Below are 16,377 nucleotides of genomic sequence, written 5' to 3'. Positions count from 1 at the left end.
ACGAGTCCTAATTACCGAAGACAGCCACGCAATTCATGATAATGTGGACCTTAGGTTTGCTGAAATAAAGCCTACAGAGGAATGTGTCCTGTAAAACCAGACTAGTCAACGAATGTAAATTCACGTTTATTTTGCCCGATGACTTTTTCATGGGATAGTCTTGAGAATCAAAACACATCTGGGTGCCTTCCTTCGCCTGGCCTCGATCAAATCTAGAACGATTCGATTGGATGAATTGACAAGTGACGTCATAGCCAATTGTCACGTGACTAGTCACAACCATAGGGTGCACTTTATGACAGCACATGCGTGACGTTCTGTTTGCCATGGTTATGGAGAGCCACTGATAGGATTATATAATAATCATGTGATTGTGAGAGTTGAAAGCAGCTACGCAGAGAACATTTAACGCTTGTTCGGCGGATGGACTCATTTCACAATGGGTAATAGTGGTTATTTCCAGAATTAAATCCGATACGTTGTTAAATTACTGAGGTTTGTCAAAAATCCCAAACATGGAATCTCAAAGGACCATATCTTCATGGACAAGCATCCTGGTCGCAGTTCTCATCATCAGTCAATGTCTCTCAGGGGCAACTGGGCTCACATCATGGGCAGGTAAGTTCCTTTGGATTTGGGAGGATGACTTTACAGTCAACGAGAATTGGCCTGACATGGTTTTCCAAATTTCACGATACAAATTTATTGAAAGTTGAAATAATAAGACCAAGGGGATAGTACACTGTTGCTTTTCGGATTCGAATATACGAAAAGTTGTGCAATCGCGTAATGAGATTCTTAAACATCCTTGATATGCTTCGATTCCAGCGTCGTTTAAAATAACTTGGGTCTGGAGTGCTTCACTCATTTCACATTTAAATGAAAACTATAATGCCATTCACCTTCCATGCTTTATTTCTTCATTGTCTGGCAAACTTACTCGTCACTAAGTTTCAGCTACATGTATTTGATTTTCACCCAGCCAACATAACAAGCGAGGACCTTCTGCTGGCCGATCTCCTCAATGGGTACGACGAACGAGTGAGGCCTGTGGCGGATCCATTGACAGCTTTATCAGTAACGGTCTTCACAGGTATAAACCAGATCATTTCATTGGTAAGTTATAGGTAATGGTTGACCTTAGGCACCACAATTTTTGGCTAGAATTTGAAATCCTAAAGCAAAAACCTGGAATAGATCAAAGATTAAAAATCTTCCTCGATGAAGGCCGAATAATTTTACATCAATTTAAGTACAAAAGTGGCAATCGTCCCGGACCATAGAAATTGCCACATAGTCACATAAGACACGGCTTAAAGAACTTGGATTAAAACGGAACCTAAACAAAAAATCATCATATTTGGGCTTGATAGTGCGAGAAATATTTTAGGCGATGAAGCCGAAATTTAGGACACATGTTCTAATGGTTGCTAAGTTTGAACAGGACTTGCCTGAAAACACTACATTATGAGTCAAGTCGGCTGCCGGAAATAGGGATAATGAAGGCTGCAAACATTCGATTATTTGCGCACTATTTCATCGAAAACAGGAAATGTGTTAAGTACAATAGCTTTTATCACGCAATATGGAATAGTTTAGCCGATAAACAAAGCTTGATATTCCACAATATGTGACCACTGCCTAAACTGCGCACAATAATTTGCAATTATGGCAATCAAAGCAGGTTTTGTTGTCTTGAAAAATATACGACATGGGGTCAACTAATGAATGACGTCACAATTTGATCGCTGGTAACTAATTATACGACTTAATTTCTGTGTTGATCTCCTATGTTGCTCGACATGATATCCTGCCAGACTTGTTTCCCATGCCAACGCATGCAAGACAGGCTTTGTTTGGCTGGTTAAAGTTTCTTTTGGTTCTCCATCTGTATAATGTCCGTCTTTCCACGACGTTTCGAAGAGCATTGTAGTGTATGAGAACAAAGCCTGGCCCGTACGTTGACAAAATTTTATCAGAAAACGTGCATATGACCCCATGTTGCTTTTTGCAGAACTTGCAAAATGTCGCGATGCTGATTTTGACATTTTTCACTTTCAGGATGATCGCTCGCAGGTTTTGACTATCTCTGCTTCGATCAATTTGGTAAGAGATGCAACAATTCGGCGACTCAGATGCAGTTGCATCAAAGAAACATTGAATTCGTACCTGCAAGGACGTGAACACTCTACTAGTAGATTGCCTCCCCATCTTAACCAACACAAGCAAATGCAAACCAGGACGATATTCCTGTTGTAAAACTGGTACATCAAGTAAATGAAATTGATATAAGTTTTGTGAGAAAGTAGGGTCTAATCGTCGGCCATTACTTGAAATGATCACGATTCGAGAGTTAGGCTAAATTGTCGGCCATCATTTAAAATATACACGAGTGCGGTTATACATGTATTATGTTTTGAACACCTATACATTGGCCTATTTCCAGATGTGGTCTGATGTACACTTGCGATGGGACTCTACAGCCTATGGCGGAATTACCCAAACCTTTCTTCCCATTGAGGACATCTGGAAACCAGATTTAGGAATAGGGAACAGGTAAACCGCTCGTTCTGAAGATAGTATGATCACAATAACTTTAAAGGGGACTAGGGGGAGATTGAGAGCAAGCGTATCATTAGATGACGACAGCCACATCATTCAGCTTTCGAATCCAAAACAATTGTGTAGCTTTGCCAGCTTTGCGACCAAGCAGGAACACGCTTTTATTCCTGTACATGCCAAGCTTAGAATAAGACCCACCTAATAGAAGTGCTGTGTGACTGCTAGACACAGGTTAGAGATAAAAACGCTCTACACGATGCAGAAACAAGTCAAGATATGGTAGCACTCTTTTACCGCACATTCTGATCTCTTCTTAGACAAGAAGCTCTAAGAAGTCCACAGCAGAAATCGTCATTCAAGCAAACAAACAAGCTCATTTTCCGATTTAGATACGATTCGCAAAAGACGGATCTATCGCTAGACGCCTCTTCTGAAAACGAGCGTTGCTTAAATCTTCACAACCGACTATTTTTTTCTCATAACTTCCTAGTGTCAACGTCCTGAGTTACGACTTGTCCGCAGAAGCTAAGAACAGAGCGGTCGTCTACAACTATGGTATAGTTCTATGGATAGTCACTGGGGTGTTCGAAGTCTCGTGCAAACTGGACATGACGCGATTCCCATTCGATACACAAGTCTGCCCCATACCGATCATCTCCACAACTCACTTGAAAGACTTCTTACAGTTGACAACGATGTTAGATGACTCGTCGACGCTCTTCTACATCAACAGTACTGAATGGGATCTCGTGTCAGCAAAACAGGAAGTAGGAGATAGAAGTTTTCCAACGGAGGGCTCACCGACTGGTTACCTGACTTTGTCAGAGTTCACACTCAATCTGACTCTAAAGAGGCGGACGGGATACTACTGGGTCCATCTCATTAGTCCGTGTGTCTTCATATCCCTGCTCGTGACGATGACTTTCTACATGCCGAGTGAAGCCGGAGAGAAAATCTCGTTCAGTGTGACAATCCTGTTGGCGTTCACGGTCTACCAGCTAATCATAGCTGAAACACTACCCAAGACATCGGAGACAACCTCACTCATCTGTAAGCACATTATCTGCTCCTGCTATGAAAAGAGAGCGCTTGAATATGCCGTTCTTTTTGAGTGAAGTTATTCAGTCATTATACTGCCCAGTCAAAAATCAACCACAATAACTCGGACTCGGAAGGCCGCTAATCACTTCGATGATTCTTAAACCAGACAACGTCTGACTGCGTAGTCAGTGCGACAGTTGGTCAGTGTGACTTAAAATCGTTTAGACTCGCTTCTATAGTTCTTCAATAATAGTCTCCCATCTTCTTCCAGCCATCTACCTCACCCTTTTGATTGGCCTCTCAGCTACGTCTGTCGTGCTGGCGATGCTTGTACTCAACATCCATCACCACGACCCGGACAAACCCGTCCCCAACTGGGCAAAGACACTAGTCTTCAGAATTCTGGCAGTGATCGCATTCAAGCGTAAAGCAGTCGCGGAGCTTAAACTGGAAACGACAACCAAAATCGTCCAAGTGCAGCCAAGCCCTAGTTCTGATACTGTATCAATGATAGGGGGCAGCACTGCTACCATGACAACAGACATCAGCACGATTATCCCAATAATTAGTGCAAAAGAACCAGAAATGAGGCGTGTCCAGTTCGTCATGCACAATCAAGATTCCTACGAACAAGACAATCACCCTGGTAGCGGAAAGTACGCAAACAGCTGGAAGGTCGCCGCTGAAATTCTTGATAGGTTTTTCTTCATGCTGTTCATGCTGGTAACTGTTGTGTCTTCGGTGGTCATGTTGATTATCATACCACTCACATAGGCTGGACAAACAACCAAGCTGACCCAACCCCGGAAATCTCTTCGGACACGTGTGACTATAAGTTCTATCAGTAGTTTAGGGAATGTATACTAAAATAAATATGCAGATACAACTAGCCAGGAACACCGATTAAACTGGAAACGAAAGAAATCCTCATCCAAGGTTGTATCGTTAATTGAGATTGGAAGCGACATATGCATCCTCGTCTCCTGTTGTAAGTAATGATTCACTCGTGTAAGATCCCATACGGCAGTTTTGACCTTTGGTATCGAGGTTGACAGCAGAGCACTTGTCACGTGTGTGACATTCGAAAAGACATTTGAGGGGCCCTCGACCTGTGACGTCAGAAGTCCATGTGACGTCAGAGAGAGGCACTGCTTTTGAGTACTTTCTGAATAACATAGCTGGTGTCATAATGGAATCTGCAATGGTAAAAACAGACGAATCTTAGTTGACCGCAATGCCAATGGTAAGAAGTGAAAATCAGGTCCATGCCAAAAAGACCCGAGTCTTACCTGTTTCTCGAGTTCATTCAGTTGAACGATATTTGTGGTGTTGCAAATGATCAGAGCAGGGGAAACACTTTTTATCATCTCTCTGTTATGTTATCTTCACATTCAACTAATGCAGGTTTCGCAACCCTTCACCAACAACGAAGTACGAATATCTAAGGTATCATCAAGTCAATTTGCTAATATTTTCTTACGATCAGTGCAGTTTAGGTGGAGGATCGCCATCCTGAGAAGTTCCTTTTTGTTTAAGTTGATTCTGTAAAGGCGGATGCAGGCAAGCTTTAGTCCTTCTTTGCCTCTTGACTGACTTCTGATCGTCATTTTACCATAGGCCCTACAAAGATTTTAGAGGTGAACGTTGTTCCATAAAAACGCTTTTGCGTTTAGCTTCCAAAGATAGTAGTTATTTAACGGAAACAATATCTCCAATACACCATATGGGCGACTTCATGTGCAGTTTATGGGTGTAAATGCCCCCCCCCCCCCCACCACACACACGCACCCACACTAAACGTATGGTGACGGAATTGTTCCGAGCTCATTGTCGCGCAGTCTCACTCGTTTGACCTGCGATCGCGGGGGTGTGTCAGGCTGCGGGTGAGTCCAAAGCCGGTTGTACCATCATACGGTGACCGGGCTTTCTCTCTCGCAGCCCCACAGCTCTGGAATGCTCTACCCGAGCGACTGAGATTGTGCGACAACCTTAGCTCATTCAGAGTCCTTCTGAAAACCCACCTCTTTCGGGAGGCCTTTGGATGAGTTGGGGTTTTCCATTGTAAAGCGCATTGAGCGGACAATTGTCTGGATACTGCGCTATATAAGCATCATTTATATAGTATATATATCAATAACTTCAATCGTGTCAATACCAGATATTAAAAGTGAATTATAAAATCATGATCATGTCTTCAGTGTCCACTACTTAATGAAGTGTCAGCTTAAAGCAATACTGAACTCACATGTGCTTTTCCCCAGGCTTTCCAGTTGATTTGGCAGATGCACACTGGTCATTCACACAAGCCAGGGCCTCTCTGGTCTCGGAGTCATATGAAAAGGCGACGAAGTTCCATTGCGTAGATTTCAATCGAATTGGCACGCGAAAGAGGAGAAGGGGCTGAAGTGAACTTCTGCGCAGAATCAACCAGGGCTGACGATTAAAAGATTTTGAAAATATGATAACTGGTTCCGTTAAGGTTGTTTATTGGTGTATGCCGCTCTTCCTTACTTGCTAAATAAATGGAGAAAGTGCTATCAGTCTCGGCTGGTAGTTAGTTTAGATGATGAGCACAAACAACACAATAAAAGATGCAAATAAAATAATCCGCGACGGTTTATGTTGGAAAGTTCATGTCGATTTGTAATACAATTTCTTGTGCATCCCTACAGCATGTCCTCAATCACCATACACGCTCTTCTAATTGACTGATACCACTTACCTGACCGTTAGATATCCTCGCCATGGATCCGTAACCCATTTTTCCATGCCAACGGAAGAACAGAGAAGTCAAACTTCTAATGTGAACATGGAACATCAAGGTAAAGCTCCCTCCGCAATTCATTGAATCTGCGCCATCCTTTTGAAGTATCGTGATAACGTTATCGTTGGAGAGGCGTACAGCTGTCTCGCCAATGCCGCTCGACCACTCTACAAACTTTGTGTTGGATTGGGTCATGTGGTTTTCATTTCCCGACACATCTCGCAACCTGGAGATAGAGTCGAGGGGCCAGACGCCAACAGGACGTTCAGTCCCTGAAGAAATAAATTCATCCTCAAATAATCTTTAAATCTTAAAAGGGAGCTTTGTCAGTACGCACTAAGACCTCTTTGTTAATTGCTACGAAATCAAGACAGATGTTATTGTTATTACAGATGTTATTGTTTTAATCTTCAGAAAATCGCAAAACGATATACTACCTACCTAGTACAGAAAGGATCGAAGTCGTTATTATGATAAGAGCTGCGTTATAATCCATTTGTTCTTCTGTCGAATGTTGATGGTTACACTAAACTAAAGTCCCGATTATCATGTTTCCGAGATTTTGGTACACCACCTAAACGTTTAACGGCCGTAGAGAGTATCAACTAACGCAATACCAAATGCGCCTCAAACGTCTACAATTTGAAACTAAATTGGTTCCCACTATGCAAATTTATAGCCAATGTCATTTCGATGAATGGTATCACTTCACTGCTCATAAGTTAGACAGCCAAAGTACCATTAGCAGCGGAACTTGCCAATCTCATCAGACTGGTCGATGAATACTGCGTGACACTTTAATCCGGACTGAGCATCGTGATCACGGTCCAAATGAGTTTTCTATCTGAGTGGTTTTTTATTGCCAATACATGTACGAACAATCAAATGATACACAGAGCAGAAATGTTGGACGGCACTCGAATGATGAGTATGATATTCAAGGGCCGCCTATCCTGTCAGCCTAGGCGCTAATAGTCTGTGAGCTGAGCGACTTTTATTTAACATGAAGACTACAAATGATTTTAATGTGTTGTGGGATAGAGTTCGCCTACCTCACCATAGAAATCCAATTCTTAAGTGTTTCTAGTGGTGGGTGGAGGATATAGAGCGGTTAGAATGTTTGTTAATGACTTCATCATTGGACAGCGAAGTGAAATTTAAATGAATTCTTCAGGGTATTTTTTTGTTTTTCCGATGTCTTGTCAGCCGGATCAATCCACATAGGCGAAATGTCTCTTTAGTTCATTATCATGTCACACACTTCCTTCCAATCTAGATTCTTGCTGATAGTCCTTAACCTCCCCGCCAGTTGATCATCACTCGACTTTACGAATTCGACCGCCCTATTCACCGCCGCGATTAGCTCTCCTACATCAATCCTGCCGTCGGGGTAAGGAATCTTCATACAATTCGTCACTGCTGAGTCGTAGGATGAGATTATATCGACGACGTTTGAGAGTCCACTGTGGTCGGCTACAACAGGATAAACCCCCGCAGCCAGCGCCTCAATTGTGACCATACCGAACGCTTCATCTGCTTTACTCGGTGCCACCATGATGTCACAGGTTGCAAGTAGGGGGGCAAGGATGTCATGCGTCAGGAAGCCATGGTACTTAATGAAATCGGTATCAATCTTCTTGAAAAGAGATTTCACTTCAACGTGCTTCGCTACGAAATCATTCTTGAATGCATTGGCTTCGAATTTTGCAGCATCGCCTTCGTCGAGAGCTTCAATCATTCGTTGGAAGTTATCAACATACATTCCCGTCCCAGCCACGTGGAACTGGATGTTCGGGTGTTTTCCTTTAACGTGCGAAATTGCCAAAAGGAGTTCACCTATTCCTTTCGTGTTGAGAATATGGCTCCAAAATATGATGTTGAATGGTCTATTCCTACGAGGAACGCGAGGAAAGCCTGAAAATAAAGCTGTATTGACGCCGCAAGGTATTATGCTCGCGGGAGGAAGGGTTTCTGTCAGTACATCAAATAACCTCATTTGCATATACCTTGTGCCGCAAATGATCTTCTTCGCACCGCGGAGACCCTCGTAAATAAACGGCAACCAGCGTTTATCCTTCGCTGCTATGGTATTGAGTGCACTTCCATGGATCTTGCTGACGTAAGGAATACTCTTCCCGCACATCTCGAGCGCCCTCTTGACATTGATAGGGCTAAACAGACAGTGGTTTGTCATAATAAAGTCGTAACTGTGAACACTGATCAAGTCAGCCAGTCGCTTTGAGACAAACTGAATGTGCTCTTCGCCTTCCTGTTCGGTCATCTCAACAATGGTCTTGGCGTTGTATCCTTCATAAGGGTTGTAAAAGTAGACAGGCAGGACGTGGTTCATAAAGGGAGGCATCGGTATGAAGGCAGTGACGCCATCGTTCTCTGGGAAGTTCACGTCTTCAGTTTTATGCACGATATCTGCAATAACGGGTAACATGAAATAGTCAACCAATCATTGACACAAAATATCAGACATGCATTCATAACTACTACAGTTATTCCAATAGGAATGTGTTCTGATTCCAGAAGGCTGGTGAAAGCACACGGCATTCTGGAAATCGCAGATAGACATTACATTAACTCAGTCTTCACACAAAAATGACACTCAGGTCTAGTACTTGCACTAGCATCGTCAATTGCTGCACTCAGGTATTGAAACAAGAATAGAATACTCCGACTTTTATTAGATATTACCTTTCAGCTTTTCAGCATGAATATCCTGACAGGCAATTGTCACATGATGCCCCTGCATATGGAAGCCGGTGGCCAGATTCCGCACGTAGACACATGATCCAGAATCCTGGAGTAAGTAGCCGTGAACTATCAAAATCTTCTTACATCCAGATGCAGGCATCGTCATTCAGTCTAAAAAACAAACAACACTAAGAATGCCAAAGTTTTGAGTTTGACGCCAAACTTTGATTGGGAGCCTAACACTGCTGTCTGTCTGGTTCGGCCAGATATTTCAAAGACGAGAGAGAAGACTATACCCGGGAGTAGGAATGATACCACAATCTTTATCAAAACTAGAATACATATTTTGTTGCCATATACCGCGAGCAATAAGGGTGGATCAAGCGGGGATAAAGCTGCAGAAAAATAATATATCCAAGCATTAGCTTAGCTATAAGATCCTCAGGATTCCTCAGTGTGAAGTCATTTATGAAGTTCATGGGGTCGCCGTGCTAAGATTCTAAACCTATCGACCATCGAGAGATACAAGGAATATACTTAGAGAAAGCTCTCTGATACCAAGAAGACGTTATGAAATTCAGATTAGCTGAGCGACTACATATTATAATGTTATTGTTAGGTGGAGTAAAGTATAATTACGTCATGCTTTCTGACTTTTTTCGAGGGAGAAAATGAATTTTTGTTAGCTTGACCTCTTTGAAATGCTTTGAAATGTTCATGGACAACACCCTCATAATGCTTAGTGCCTTTTTCTTGCCACTAAGTATCACCTCTTATACTTCATGCCTAATTGTATCAACTTTGATGATGGTCCGCCTGCAATAGCTTTCTAAGGTGCACGCATGGTTGCGAAGGAGTTGGCGTCCAAGGCCACCTTGGCCTGATGCAAGGAATTCCGAGGTAACCACGACTGTGTCCGATTTCAATCGCAGAGTCAATGTCTTACTGTCAAAATTCCATTTTTGCAAATTCGAAACTAAATTGAGATTGTTTAACACTTACTGCACGTCTTGGTATTGTTGTATCATTTGGGACTTGAATGACAGGACGATTGAAACTTTTGATACTGTTTGGAGGAAGGCAGCTCGTAGAGTGTAAGGCGTATAGCCGTTTCTTAGCCGATATCATGATGTGCCCCCCATAGAACATGGCATGCTCACTCAAGTGTGGACTAATTGCGATTTTATATATATGTATAGATGATACATGCAGTATGGTCCTTGGTGCCTTCTTTTAGCCCGCATAGCGCACAGAGAGATGATTTGTGTGGATTCACTCTCAAACAAACTAACGAGTGAATCCAAATTATCTTTATCATTCTATGATCGTATTTACTTGAAAATGACACAAATTTATCAATTGAGAATTCCATATCGTGTTTCGTTGTGCTTGGCTAGGCCTTATTGTCACATGTGACACACACCGTTAACAATATCACAATACGCGCATGTTATGAATGCATTATACAATGGCAATAGTCTAAACCCAACAGACTGCTCAGGCCAAACAGGCCTGCATTGTGAAACAGTCGATTGACCGATTAGGTGTCTTTCTAACCTATTGCACGTCGAATTTGGCCTACTAAATCATTAAAATGTGACTATCTTATAACCATGGGTGGGATTAAATGGACAATTCAGGCTTGCATTGTGCTCATCTTTGGTAAGTAGGCCTATGTCATCGGTGTTTGTCATCGCGCTTGACTTTGTTCGCGATTCCATTTCCCATCCGTTCATGTTGCAGCTCCAAGAGAGTTGGAGAAGCCTTTGATGCATGATCGTGAAAAAAGAGGTTCATTGTTTGCATCTACGGTTGGGAAGGTGTTCTTTGTTTTCTAGAGAAGAGCCTCCCAGGTTTTAAATAGGCATTCACTTAATTCTGAAGGAGTTCTAATTGATTTTGGATTTCAGGTTTACCTATTACCAACCTTGACTCGCACTGTTGAGATACATCGCCTGCGGTAAACTGATGGTTGAAATATTACCTCGTTTGAACTCTGCTGGACAGGGCAACTGCTATTACTTTGCGGCCCTTCATCCGCGTTGCATGAATGCAGACGCAGTTGAATCAAATGACCACTGTTTCATAATCTAATACGCACCCACATAATACATAATTCATAATACGCATCCACAACCAGAAGGATGGGATAGGAGAACTTCGAAGCAGAGGTACAACACAGATATCAATGTTGTGAACCAAAATAATGTATGCTCGAAGATTTAACTTGAAAGGTTGGTGCGTGAAAGAAAGCGCATTGACAACGAGAGACAAGGCTATCCCGCTTGGTCATACGATGGTTTTGATCCAGCAGCAAAAATAAGAATTCAACACATTCAACTGATGAAGATGTGTATATTATTCTTCTCGTTTTGGCGATAAGATCCCCAACAGTGCTTGAACTGGTCAGCTATTTGTATCGGTGAACCACGGTCGTGTTTTGTCTCATGTATTAAGTATTTAGTCAAGGGAAATCTAAATCCGCCTACTTTCCTGCTGATAGTGTTTTGACAAGGCACTTTGAATTATAAACATTTGGTTTAAATATATTTGATTGTGGTTTGAATTTTAACGGAAGCCCACAGGTTAGAAGACTAACATTTCAGGCCGAATGTAATCACTTGCAATAATATTTGAACTGTTGAGACCCTGTTGGACGTCAGCACACGCCTAACATATATGTAAGAGCTATGAGCTGGGAAGTAGAGGAAACGTTTCTAGTGATAAGGCTTGAGTGAGGCCTTATTCCGGGCCGAAAATTAGAAATTAGAGTATGACTTGTGATGTCTGTTACAGTGTCATACAAGGTACTGTTTTCTTACTCCTAGCTCTTACTGAGCAACATAGCTCGCCACAAGCACACGCCGGCAGTGTTGAAATATGCTGGTGTCTTTTTTCCTCCAACTTGTCAATCGAGCCAATGCTACTCATGATCCGTTAAACCTTGTAATAGTGGATGTGGAAGGCGGATTCGCACCAATCACCGTTTTATGTCAGAAAACACATCAACATCCCAACCACCTCAAACCACACAGGGTAAAAACTGTCATAAAGTTAGAAAAAGCTCCTCTGACAAGGTACTGGTGTTGAAGGGTGAGCAGTGAAAAACTTCAGTCAATGTACATGAAAATGTACAGGAAACACAAAAAATACCCAGCATCTGAAATTCTTTTCTCCAAACTTTTTTTTAACGATGTGAATCGTAACAGTAGGGGCACTAAACAACACCAGTACTTGCCAGAATTTATTTTCGAACTTCTTAACAAGTTAAAACCCAGTCATAATATAACTGAAACCTTTTGGAACTCTCGCAATGAACTCTCACTTGTGTCCTGGACTGTAAGATCCACCGCTGCCGTGGTCACTAGTGTGTTTGAAGTGTGCAAACAGATAGTCAATGCAGTCTTATTTGATATGTAAGCAGTCCTATCGTGACTATGAATATCAATAGTTTGACGGTGCGTGACTTGTGATGTCTGGTAGCATGATGAATCAAATAATAAACGCGATACAGTGACCACAACCCAGAATCTGTGCAACTTCCATTCTCCCCACACGTGATAGAATCAAGTAAATCAAGATCCATTGATTGAGGCATATCACACTGGCAACATGTTGCATGTCCAGGTCCTCGCTCATATCCATATAATAGTACATCCCCGACTGCCTCCATGAAGAGAAAGTCCAGCTGTTCCAATAGGGAAATGCATCTCCCTTTCATCGTACTCATGTCGCTTTGTTTAATGTAGTTATGATGATAAAGTTATTAACCCTCAGCTAGGGAATCAGGAAACAAAATTCCCATTTCCTATTGGTTGATTTCAATCAATCAATCGATTCTCTGCATGACCTTCTGATGTGGTACCATTGTGTACCCTAGCGGACGCGAACGGGCAGTGGTGGAGCTACTTCCCAGCGCTAGCGCTATCGTATACGCTCCTGGCTACATTAACAGCGTCGAACCCCATGCGCCGATGCAACATCCTACGGAGTGACTATTACCTCGAATGCCTGGAAGCAGTTTGTACTTCAGTTTATACTGTTCGAGTTCAGAAGACCACGTTCATCAATCTCGTCTCATCGTAGACGCTCAAACGTTAGGATTAATGCCACAATAGTTCACTTTCTTTACAGAAGAAACGACCGAGGTGATTTTCGTTGGAATTAACAAACCAAACCAACGATCGAGACTTGGTGATACCCTGGTAAACTCTGAACCAACGGTCTGGGCTAGGACATTCCATGTCATAATGAATGCATTGACTGATTCTTCCCTTTTTTCAGCGTTCTGTTGTACAGTGACTGCATTTAAAGAGTATGCCAGTAAGTATATAGAGTGGAACACCGGTAACCCAACCAATCATGGGACCGAGGTTGAATGGTCGCGTTACCGGGGTGGTCTAGTTAGTGAAATTGAAAATCCGGGGACAAAATGCATGATTAGGTTTTCCCACCAAAATTGTTGAACTTATTCATAAGTTTAAAATTCTGAAAAATTTTCAAAGTCAAAATTTTTGGGGGCTGATGATGTTTCTTCATTTTGAGCAGAAAAAAAAGTGAAAAAAATATTTGGACTTAGACATTTTTTCATCCTTCAGAGTTGAATTTGTTCATCAGTTCAAAATTCTGAAAAATTTTCAAAGCCAAATTTTTTTGGGGCTGATGATGTTTCTTCATTTTGAGCAGAAAAAAGGGAAAAGGATTCTCATGATAGTATGTAGTTTGCATTTCGCGCGGCATTACACTCAACTGACACCCATTACCATTTGAGATCGATAGTCCCCGAGCAAGACAGGTGATCGAGATTACCGGATTTATGGTATTGTACTCGTCTTCAACAGATAAATGCCACCTATAAAGGCATTGTCGAATTGTCCATTTTATGCATGATCAGAAATTCTCTCGTCAAACTTTACCACACTGCGCACAGACGTTTACATTGTGTATGTCTCTGTGGTCTACTGGCCACATCTGCTTGTTGTCATACAAGAATCAACTTCGGTCTTGTAAGTCAAAGTGAACTTGTTCTTGATAAAATGAACTGCGTCATTGCCATGACTGGCAATTCGACTCAGGAAAGCTGACTATGGAAATTCGCAGGTTTACAGTGATACTTTTATGTTCTTTTCTGACATCAACTGGTGGAGACATGGGGGAGGGTAAGTCTTGGAATACTGACACAAGTATAAGGAGGATTGTCACTCTCTTCCGAAGCAGTGATTTGGTCAGTGTGTCGATGTTATAAATCTGATTGTTCATATGGATCGAGAGTTGATGACCTGTCTCGATCCAAGCGAAGGTTTGGCCAAAAAAATGTCATTAATGTCATCAGAAGATGGTCACATGGGATCCTTGGCAACTTGAGCACTGTGTCAAATGTGAGAGTGGCCATCCCGGCGAGAAAATGAATCACGGTTGCTCAGAAGTCGCTTAATTGGCACTAACTTGAATACTATTGCCGTTGTCTAAACTAGTTAGGGTAGGCCCAGTGCTCTAATTTTGTTTGGTTGAACAACGGAGCTCAGATTTCCAAACGCAGAAGAGGGAGAAGACCCCACCTCAGATTATTGCTTTTTTCAGGCGAGATAGAATGTTATTTCTGTGAAGGTGATGCCAAGAACAGCACGTGTGCCAACAATGGTACCGACTTCGACCTGCATCCCGATGTGCGAGTGGGCATGTGCAAAAAGGGCATGTGTGTCAAGTGGGCAAGGCGGAAGAACGGTAAGCTAAGATATATCCTGATGTACAGCTGGGCATAAGCTGTACTGGTACATGTGTCAAGTTAGAAGTGTGCTTATGCATATTCTTATCTAGAATCTAGAAGGCCAATCGACTTCGGGTTTAGATTGGATGAACATTCTCTTTGAAGAGCCAAGCAGACCGTAGGATGACTTGATTTTTCTTCATCCTAAAATGGTTCCCGACTAAACTGTCTACTTTCGCAGCCATTACTGTAGGCTGTCGAAGTTTTCCTGAAACGAAGGCGCATCACCATCTCACTGACAAGTTGGTCAGAAGCCCAGATTCATATGTATAGCCGGCTCCACAAGTCCTGGTTTTCTGACAGATTTCCCTTTGCTGGAACTGTCTTATCCAAGTTGTCCCGCTGAGTACAATAACCTCACTCACAAAAGGATATTTGCATTTTTGTTTATATACGAAATCATGATTTAATCTTCAGGGACCATGTGGTTGGAGCGAACCTGTACCTATGCGATGGAGAACTTTCATCTCATCGTCAGCGATGATTGCAGGAAGGAGAAATATGGCAACGGATTTATCTGTATGTGTGGAAGAGACAAGTGCAATTCAAGTTTAAGTATTAACGGAAGATACCATACACTGACTACAGTGACCTTATCTGTACTGACTTCAGTATTAGCGTTGTATGGGTGCACGTGATACATGGTCTGGACACCACTTTCACGTTCAGGTGTTGGGTGCTGGGAAATAACAGATGAACTGTAGAGTTTAGCTGCAGCCCACGAGATGGCGATAACTTTTTGTAAGCTGTATGGCCATCGTCGCCGTGTGATGCGCGGTGCAACGCGTTTCACAGGAAAGATTTGCGCAAATCGCGTGGGCAGCATCGTATCTTTACGTAAGTCTAACAAAACCAAACTGTGATATAATGCAAATGACAAGTTTTAATGTTGTAAATAAATAATAGGTTGGTACTTCTTTTGTTTTCTTTCATGATACAAATAAAGTTAAATCGAGAACCGAATCAAATCAAATCAAATCAATCCAAATGCTTGTACATCATTCACAATATGTATGACAAGTTTAGCAGCCAAAGGCCATTCCATTAGAGCACCCCATTCTTTTATCGTCGCTGCGACTAAACTACGCTCAACCTCAGCGGTAATTTAGCCGGTGCCGTTGGCGCTTTTGATGATACACCCTTATCTACTCATTTCACCAGTCACAAAAGATCGGGTGGGTCTATCGTTACGGGAAATCTATTCCCTACTCAATACGGTCGTATCGATTGGACTCCGTGATTGACCCAGGCCTGTTTTACCTAAACCAAACTTAATTTATAATTAACAAAACCAGTTGATTAAGAGTCTGATGCTGAAACACCGCTGCATGTTTATAGCATGCGTTAGCCATGAAGGAATAGGTATTCAGTTCAGACTTCCATGTTTTCATGAAACATCACGCCAGCTTAACCCGGCCTATACATATGAAACTTCACACTTGAATAGCATATCATCTCAGTGGATTGAGCCAATATAACGATCAACCTCGACTACTCTCCAGTTCCAAGGCATAACGATCACAACGCACACAAAGATACG

The 16,377-nt window shown here is 42.2% G+C and overlaps 3 protein-coding genes across 6 annotated transcripts; 2 read left to right on the top strand and 1 right to left on the bottom strand.

Annotated features, from left to right (window-relative positions):
* The first annotated feature begins 296 nt into the window (after positions 1–296).
* LOC135498318 (neuronal acetylcholine receptor subunit alpha-10-like) lies at positions 297–4,377 on the top strand. The gene is made up of 6 exons (XM_064788571.1): positions 297–618; positions 983–1,116; positions 2,062–2,106; positions 2,447–2,556; positions 3,053–3,612; positions 3,875–4,377. The coding sequence occupies exons 1-6, from the start codon at positions 516–518 to the stop codon at positions 4,375–4,377; spliced, it is 1,455 nt and encodes a 484-aa protein (XP_064644641.1). The 5' UTR covers positions 297–515.
* On the bottom strand, positions 4,250–12,704 carry LOC135497963 (uncharacterized). 3 transcript variants are annotated; one of them, XR_010448978.1, is made up of 7 exons: positions 12,367–12,704; positions 9,071–9,241; positions 6,809–8,794; positions 6,326–6,639; positions 5,849–6,036; positions 5,084–5,223; positions 4,250–4,799 (listed from the first exon to the last, which is right to left on the bottom strand). XR_010448978.1 is itself a non-coding variant. In XM_064788021.1 (3 exons), the coding sequence occupies exons 2-3, from the start codon at positions 9,234–9,236 to the stop codon at positions 7,605–7,607; spliced, it is 1,356 nt and encodes a 451-aa protein (XP_064644091.1). In that variant the 5' UTR covers positions 9,237–9,241; positions 10,073–10,245; the 3' UTR covers positions 6,764–7,604. The 3 variants fall into 3 exon arrangements, 1 of the variants encoding a protein (XP_064644091.1); XR_010448977.1 differs by lacking the exon at positions 12,367–12,704 and adding an exon at positions 10,073–10,245; XM_064788021.1 differs by lacking the exons at positions 4,250–4,799; positions 5,084–5,223; positions 5,849–6,036; positions 6,326–6,639; positions 12,367–12,704 and adding an exon at positions 10,073–10,245 and having other exon boundaries at positions 6,764–8,794.
* LOC135497964 (UPAR/Ly6 domain-containing protein qvr-like) lies at positions 10,587–15,741 on the top strand. Of its 2 annotated transcripts, XM_064788022.1 has the most exons (4): positions 10,587–10,732; positions 13,355–13,393; positions 14,651–14,794; positions 15,255–15,741. In XM_064788022.1, exons 1-4 carry the CDS (start codon positions 10,684–10,686, stop codon positions 15,473–15,475), a joined length of 453 nt encoding a protein of 150 aa, XP_064644092.1. In that variant the 5' UTR covers positions 10,587–10,683; the 3' UTR covers positions 15,476–15,741. The 2 variants fall into 2 exon arrangements, with proteins under 2 accessions (XP_064644092.1, XP_064644093.1); XM_064788023.1 differs by lacking the exons at positions 10,587–10,732; positions 13,355–13,393 and adding an exon at positions 13,643–14,229.
* The last annotated feature ends 636 nt before the right edge of the window (positions 15,742–16,377 follow it).

Source organism: Lineus longissimus, chromosome 13, assembly GCF_910592395.1.
Source record: "Lineus longissimus chromosome 13, tnLinLong1.2, whole genome shotgun sequence".
Taxonomy (NCBI): Eukaryota; Metazoa; Nemertea; class Pilidiophora; order Heteronemertea; family Lineidae; genus Lineus; species Lineus longissimus.
Note: the sequence above shows the minus strand (reverse complement) of the source record. Positions and strands in the feature narration are given on the sequence as shown.

Coding starts and splice junctions, on each gene's coding strand:
- LOC135498318 (XM_064788571.1), top strand. CDS start 516: ATGGAATCTCAAAGGACCATATCTTCATGGACAAGCATCCTGGTCGCA. Junction 619..982: donor TGGGCTCACATCATGGGCAG/GTAAGTTCCTTT, acceptor ATTTTCACCCAG/CCAACATAACAAGCGAGGAC. Junction 3,613..3,874: donor GGAGACAACCTCACTCATCT/GTAAGCACATTA, acceptor ATCTTCTTCCAG/CCATCTACCTCACCCTTTTG.
- LOC135497963 (XM_064788021.1), bottom strand. CDS start 9,236: ATGACGATGCCTGCATCTGGATGTAAGAAGATTTTGATAGTTCACGGC. Junction 8,795..9,070: donor TCATGCTGAAAAGCTGAAAG/GTAATATCTAAT, acceptor CCGTTATTGCAG/ATATCGTGCATAAAACTGAA.
- LOC135497964 (XM_064788022.1), top strand. CDS start 10,684: ATGGGTGGGATTAAATGGACAATTCAGGCTTGCATTGTGCTCATCTTT. Junction 10,733..13,354: donor TTGCATTGTGCTCATCTTTG/GTAAGTAGGCCT, acceptor CCCTTTTTTCAG/CGTTCTGTTGTACAGTGACT. Junction 14,795..15,254: donor GTGGGCAAGGCGGAAGAACG/GTAAGCTAAGAT, acceptor TTTAATCTTCAG/GGACCATGTGGTTGGAGCGA.